Below are 7,915 nucleotides of genomic sequence, written 5' to 3'. Positions count from 1 at the left end.
GATTTCCTTTTTTTTCTTCAGTTAACTTTTCCTAAGTAAAATTTCTTCACTTAATTTGGTCAAATATAATATATCTATCATGGATCTCTTAATTATAGCCAGAGGATGAGTTTAACATCCTGGACAATATATTATTGTCATTGGAAAACTAATGTTCTAGACCACGGTCTCAAAACCAGGAGACATGATTAAATTTAAGGTAACAGGCTTTGGTTTCTATCTGTAGGGCCCTCCTTTTTTTCCATTTATTTATTTTTTGAGATGGAGTCTCGCTCTGTCGCCCAGGCTGGAGTGCAGTGGTGCGATCTCTGCTCACTGCAAGCTCTGCCTCCCGGGTTCACGCCATTCTCCTGCCTCAGCCTCCTGAGTAGCTGGGACTACAAGCGCCCGCCACCTCGCCCGGCTAATTTTTTGTATATTTAGTAGAGTTTCACCATGTTAGCCAGGATGGTCTCAATCTCCTGACCACGGCCTCCCAAAGTGCTGGGATTATAGGCATGAGCCACCGCACCCAACCTTTCCTTTTATTTTCAATTGACATGTAATAATTGTACCTATTTATGGGATACAGAGTGATATTTTGATATGTGTGTACAATGTGTAATGATCAAATGAGGATAATTAGCATATCTATCACCTTAAACATTTATCATTTCTTTGTGTTTCTCATTCCTGTGGGAGCTAAAAAAAAAGGGAGGCTCATAGAAGTGAAGTGTAGGGCCCTTCTCTTTTTACTGACCAGCAGTTAATATTTCTTCTATTACTGTAAAACCACTCATCCAATAATAGTACTTTACAGATAGCTTACATTGAGGGTAAAGAGAAGAGCCCCCTGACAGAAGTAGTCATTAATGCCTGCTTTTTTATTGCCACTCAACTTTGACCCAGAAGCCATGGAGCCAAACTAGAAAACATTTGGAGAATACAATATATGCAGGTATTGATATGATAAATTTCTAGAATCGGGATTGATTGATTAATGGGCATTTAAAACTTTAATAGATATTGTCAAATTGCCTTCTGAAATTATTGTACCAGTTTATCCTCCCACCACAATATATAGGAATGCCAAATTCTGCTCGTCTTCACTTATCTTTGCTATGTAAGAGCCATAGCTGTTCTCGCTATGTTGGCCAGCAGAGTAGCGCAAATATATCTGTGGAAACGCTTTCAGTAAGCGTCAGTTTTATTCAGCATTCGTGGTGGTATTTTATTCAATATGTAAGAGTAGAGGATGGGAACTGATATCTAAAAGGTGAGACATGGGTCAAAAGTGAATGGGAATTGGTTTTAGCTGACTTGGACTGTGAAAATAAGGTTGAGAAATGCAAATAAACTGGTAATAGTGTCCGGAAGTATCTGAATATTACTCAGGACAACAGGGTTGGGGTGGGGTGTGCTACACATATAAGAAGTGCTTTAGGTTGACATCCATGAAGAAGCTCAAGTTTGAGCACCATGTTTTCACATCCAAGGTGTGGAGACTCCTGATGCACCCAATTTGGGGCCAAGCTTTTTGAAAGCTGGCACCAGGAGTATGATGCTGGGGACAAGGAACCAAAGCAAAAGTACTCAAATCTCTGTAATTTGGTGCTGTGCAGAAAGTAGCAGCTAGACTTGAAGGCCAATATGGGAGGCCCATGAGACACAGCTGCCCTTAGATCTCATGGGTACCAGATTCTGCTTCCAGGGTTACATTTAGTCCTTCAACTAGGTCATAGAGCTTCTTTTACCTAAGGAGCAGGTGTCTGGGCCTGGTTTTGAAGTGATATTTGATGAAATCTGTAACCTTAAGAGTTTCAAGTTTGTGCTCTGTAAGATGAGAATAGCCATATGAACAATTCCTGTCATTCCCAAAACTGTTTTTCTGGCTTTCATATTGAAATCTCCTGGGCCTTCACGCTTCTACCATCCTAAGCCTTTGCTACTTGCTGCTCTCCCCAGTTTCAATTCCTTCTCACTTCTACTTGATGGCAGCTTTAATCAATGAACTCCAGTTTCTTTTTTCCACTAACTTTAAAAATTTTTTTTTTTAATTTGTGTGGGTACATACTAGGTGTATGTATTTATGAGGTATGTGAGATGTTTTAATACATTGCATGCATTGCATAATAATCACATCATGGTAAATGGGGTATCTATCTCCTCAAGTATTTATCCTTTGTGTTACAAACAATCCAATTCTACTCTTATTTTTTTAAATGTATAATTTCTATTTTTTGNTTTTTCCCTGTGAAAATATAAAATAAAGTATTTTACACTACTTCCTAGGATTTGATATAGTGTACTGAAATCTAAATTTTACTTCAGATTAATGTTAGCCAAACTAATCTGTTAATATCATTTAATGATGTCAATATTTAAATGTTTTTTTCTACATTTACATCTTTTTTAAATAGCATTATATATAATTCACATACCATACATTGTCACCCCTTTGAAGTGTACAATTTAATGTTTTTTGGTATAGTCACAATATGTACAACTGTCACCACAATCAATTTTAGAATATTTTCATCACCTCAACAAGAACCTGTACCCTTTAGCTATCACCTCTTGGCCCCCATCTCTCCCACTCCAAAGCAACCACTAATTTACTTTCTGTCCCTGTAGATTTGCCTATTCTGGATATTTCGTATTAATGGAATCATACAATATGTGGTCTTTTATGACCAACTTCTTTCACTGAACATATTTTCAAGGATCAACTTTGTTGTAACATGTATCAGTACTTTATTCCTATTTATGGTTGAATAGTCCATTGTGACGTTATACCACATTTTGTTTATTCATTCAACAGCTGATGAATGTTTAGATTGTTTCTATAGTTTGGCTATTATGAATTATGCTGCTATAAAAATTTGAGTATGACATTTTGTATTTATATATGTTTTCATTTTTCTTGGGTATATACCTGGGAGCACAATTGCTAGGTCATATGGTAACTCTATGTTTAAACTTCTCAGGAACTTCTCGACTTTTACAAACTGGCTGCACTGTTTTACATTCCCACCAGCAGTGTACAAGCACTCTTATTTCTTCACATCCTGGGCGACGTTTATTATTATTATTTGACATTTTTATTCTAGCCATCCTATGGGTATGAAATAGTGACTCATTGTGGTTTTGATTGTGGATTTGATACTCTTCTTTCTTTGAAGAGTAACGATGCTGAACATGCGTTCATGTGCTCATTGGTCATTTGTATATTTTCATAGATCTATTTAGTTCCCTTGCCCATTTTTAATTGAATTATTTGTCTTTTTATTATTGAATTGTATGTGTTCTTTATACAGGTGACCCTTGAGCAATGTGGGGGTTAAGGGTGCTGACCTACTGTGCAGCTGGAAATCCATATACATAACTTTTGTTTCCCCCACATGTAACTACTAATAGCCTACTGTTTGACTGGAAGCCTTACTGATAACATCAGTGGTCAATTAACACGTATTTCATATGTTATTTACTGTATTCTTACAATCAATAAGCTAGAGAAAAGAAAATGTTATTAAGAAAATCATAAGGCAGAGAATATATTTACTATCCAATAAGTGGAAGTGGATCATTATAAAGGTCTTTATAGCAACACAAATGAACTAAGACAGTGTGGTACTTCCATAAGAATAGACATGTAGATCAACAAAATAGAGGAGAGTTTAGTCTTGCTGTCTCAGGGGTGACAGAGGTGGAAGAAAATCTGCCTATAAGTGTATTTGTGTAGTTCAAACCCATGTTGTTCAATGGTCAACCGTGTATTCTAGATAAAAGTCCCTTATTAGACATATGATTTGCCAATATTTTCTCCCATTCTGTAGGCCATCTTTTCACTTTCTTGATAGTGTTCTTTGTAACCCAAAAGATTTTTTTAATTTTGATGAAGTCAAATGTAATTGTTTTTTCTTTTGTTGTTTGCCCTTTTGATGTCTTATTTAAGAAATCATTGCCTAATCCAAGGTTACAAAAATTTTCCCCTGTGTTTTCATCTAACAGTTTTATGATTTTAGCTCTTACATCTAAGACTTTGATCTATTTTTCATTAATTTTTAATAGGGTGCAAAGTAGAGGTCCAAATAATATTTTTTTTTCCCATGGAGACATCCAGGTGTCTCAACATGATTTGTTGAAAAGGCTATTCTTTTTATATTGAATATCCTTGAAACCCTTGTCAAAATCAGTTGACCACAGGACAGATATATGGATTTATTGCTGGATTCTCATTTCTATTCTGTTATGTTTAGTTGGTTTATAGTATTTTCTTTGTCTTGTATTATTGATCTTCTGCCTAGATTTTCTATCTGTTAGTGCAAGGAGTTATTGAAGTGTCCAACTACTATTGTTGAATTATCTGGTTCTTGTACTATTTCTGTCAGGTTTTGTTTTACATATTTTAGTACTCAGAAATTAAGTGCATACATGATTATAATTGTTATATCTTCCTGATGGATTAATATTTTTATCATTATAAAATGATCCTGTATATCTTAGTAATGAGTTTTTTTGTTTGTTTTAATGTCTATTTTGACTGGCTTGTGGTTGCTACTTGTATGATATATCTTTTTCCATCCCTTTACATTTGATCTATTTGTATCTTTGAATCTAAAGGATACCTCTTATACACAGTATATAGTTGGATCTTTTCAATCCAGTCAGATCTTTTCTGCTTTCTGATTAAGTCATTTAATCTATTTACATTTAATTTTATTTTTGATGTGGTTAGATTTATATCTGCCATTTTGCTTTCTGTTTTCTATATGCCTCAAGTCTTTTTTGTTCCTCTATCCCTCTTTTACTGCTTTCTTTTTCATTAAGTAAATATTCCTCATGTAATATTTTACTTTAATAATTTTACTACTTTTGTTTCTTTAGTGGTTGCTCTAGGATTTACCATGTACATCTTATCATTGGTTTCAGAGTTATACTAACTTAATGCCAGTGAGATATAGAAATGTTTCTCCTATGTAGCTCTGTTCCCTTTTCCCCCTTTTTGTGATATTACTGTCATATATATTACATCAAAAATGTTTTAAACCCAAGAATACATTGTTATAATTATTGCTTTATGTAATTTTAAGACTCTTAAGAAGCTGAAAGAAGAAAGGAAAATAAATATATATTATAACTTTTGTTATATTAACATTGTTTATCATTTCTGGTTTCTTCATTTGTTCCTGTGGATTTGAATTACCAACTGGAGTCATTTCTTTAGTCCCATACACTTTGCTCTTACCCACCTCATTTCTGCTATTATTGAGAAATATATTACATTTCTCTATGTTGTATGCCCAGCGATACACTGTATACATATTTTTATACAGTTGCCTTTTACATCTTTTAACAAAAGAAAGAAGCGGTAATTTTCATTTATACTGTCTTTTCTCATTACATATTTATTTTTACTTATGCTGCTTTGTCATGTGGATTCAGATTACTATGCATTTAGATTATGTCAGTATTTTGTATCTAAGCCTTTGCTATTCTCTCGTATTCCAAGTTTCAATTGAAACTCCATCTTTTACTTCACAGCAGCTTTCTTTTGATCTATTACCTTCAATTTTATTTGACCTGTTTCATATTACCCTGTAATTTCACTCTTAACTTTGAAATCCAAATGAAAACAAAATAGTGAATTTAAACAGCACTTTTATTTGAAATTCAGCTTTTGTTTCTTAATCTTGAAAAGGAAATTTTTGTTCATGAAAAACTAAAATGAGGTGTTTTAGTCCACTTCCTCTGCCTTGAATATAATGTTCTAGAATTTAAATTTTCCTTCAGATTAACATTAGTCAAAATAAATTCCTAATGTCATTTTAATAATACTAATATTTAAACATCAGCCTACATTTAGATATCAAATTAGTAATTTACAGCCCACATTTCATTGAAGACCACTAAACTTGACCAGAGATAAAGGAGGAAAAGAAGGGGCTCAGAAAAGAGGATGTAAGCAATACCAGCTGTCAGTGAGGAGAGGGGTGGTCAGACAAGGGGAGAGTGAGTGGTTAGAAACTTCACCTGGCTGTCCTTAGATTGACACTTTGAAATACTATTTTGTAGTCATTTTGACTAATAGTCATTTTTACCTGTATGAGTCATTTGGGCTAATTTTAAGAGAATCCACTTTTAGACTTTAACTGAAACCAACATAAATACTGCTTTTGCTAGGTTCAACTTAGTTCAATTTTCATTTAAATTCAAAAGACTCCACTGAAAATTTTCCAGTAAACACTTTAACTACTACTTTCACCTCTCTCTCTTCATTTAGCACTCAATAGCAGTGTTTTCCAGTATTAATATGGCAAAACTTTATGAAATTTACTTCATATTTTAGCTCTAACCTAAGCAAATCTAGTATCAAAATAGATGCTGAAATGATTTAGTGCATTAATTTCAGCACACAATTTATTCACTCACCTTCCATAGATTAGAGAATAGCTTTGAATTGAACACAACCTCATTTTCATTTTGCTCTTATCTTTTAAAGAAAAGACTGTTGTAAGAGACTTAGGTGAAATAATAGTAATGGAGTAGGAAGTAAATACTAAGAGGCTATGTGTCCAAGAAATCAGCCTAAATTTTGGAAAAACCTTTGATGAGCCAAACTGTAATGCTTCCCATCTTTCTTCTGGCCAGGATATCCATTACCAAAACTTGACATGAACTTCTCATTGGAGAATAGAGAAGAGCCGTGGGTGAAGGAATTACAGGATTCTAAAGAAATGAAACAATTACTTGATTCCAAGATAGGTAAGTAATTGTTCTTTGATATACTAGGGGAAAAAAAAGAGAAAAATTTGACCTAAATAAATGATAAAGAGTTTGGAATTCTATTTAGGAATTTCTATGTTCCTACCACTGGTTTAACATAACTCTTCATTTTCCTTCACTTTCTTTTCTCCATGGAACACAATATCATCTGCAGTTTCTGTTTCTTTTCTCAGGTTTTGAGATCGGGATAGAAAATGAAGAAGATACTTCAAAACAGAAAAAAATGGAGACCATGTATCCATTTATTGTAACTTTAGAGGGGAATGCTCTCCAGGGTCCCATTTTGCAAAAGACTATGTACAGTTAGAAAATCAATGGGAAACCCCCCCAGAAGATTTACAGACAGATTTAGCAAAACTGGTAGATCAGCAGAACCCCACTCTGGGAGAGACACCTGAGAACTCCAACTTGGAAGAACCTCTCAACCCCAAACCCCATAAGAAAAGAGTCCAGGAGAGAAACCTCACCGATGTCCTCAGTGTGGAAAATGTTTTGCTCGGAAGTCACAACTTACTGGGCATCAGAGAATCCATTCAGGAGAAGAACCTCACAAATGCCCTGAATGTGGGAAAAGATTCCTTCGTAGTTCAGACCTTTATAGACACCAACGACTTCATACAGGGGAGAGACCCTATGAATGCACTGTATGTAAAAGCGATTCACTCGGCGGTCACATCTTATAGGGCACCAGAGAACCCATTCTGAAGAAGAAACATATAAATGTCTTGAGTGCGGGAAAAGTTTTGTCATGGATCAAGTCTTAAAAGACATCTGAAAACTCATACAGGTGAAAACCTCATAGATGTCATAATTGTGGGAAAAGTTTTAGTCGACTGACAGCTCTTACTTTGCACCAGAGAACGCATACTGAAGAGAGACCTTTTAAGTGTAATTATTGTGGGAAAAGTTTTAGACAGAGACCAAGCCTCGTTATTCATTTAAGAATCCACACAGGGGAGAAGCCGTACAAGTGTACTCATTGTTCTAAAAGCTTCAGACAGAGAGCTGGCCTTATTATGCACCAGGTCACTCACTTTAGAGGACTTATTTAAGAATCGCTGAAACAGGTCCTACACAAATTGACACTAACTCAAAAAAAATCTTAACCTGCAGCAGGCTGTTTGTCTTGGAAGCTTTTGTTTGAGCTTAT

The 7,915-nt window shown here is 34.7% G+C and overlaps 1 protein-coding gene across 1 annotated transcript in view; it reads left to right on the top strand.

Annotated features, from left to right (window-relative positions):
• Positions 1 to 7,909, top strand: part of LOC108527634 (zinc finger protein 449-like) — a 16,640-nt gene extending 8,731 nt beyond the window's left edge. The window contains 7 exon segments of the mRNA XM_017869038.1: positions 6,631 to 6,744; positions 6,939 to 7,049; positions 7,052 to 7,204; positions 7,207 to 7,413; positions 7,416 to 7,502; positions 7,505 to 7,552; positions 7,555 to 7,909. Coding sequence (XP_017724527.1) covers positions 6,631 to 6,744; positions 6,939 to 7,049; positions 7,052 to 7,204; positions 7,207 to 7,413; positions 7,416 to 7,502; positions 7,505 to 7,552; positions 7,555 to 7,817 — 983 coding nt within the window. The 3' untranslated portion in view covers positions 7,818 to 7,909.
• Positions 7,910 to 7,915: the final 6 nt, after the last annotated feature.

This window comes from Rhinopithecus bieti, unplaced genomic scaffold (assembly GCF_001698545.2).
Source record: "Rhinopithecus bieti isolate Rb0 unplaced genomic scaffold, ASM169854v2 scaffold_5000, whole genome shotgun sequence".
Classification (NCBI taxonomy): Eukaryota; Metazoa; Chordata; class Mammalia; order Primates; family Cercopithecidae; genus Rhinopithecus; species Rhinopithecus bieti.
Note: the sequence above shows the minus strand (reverse complement) of the source record. Positions and strands in the feature narration are given on the sequence as shown.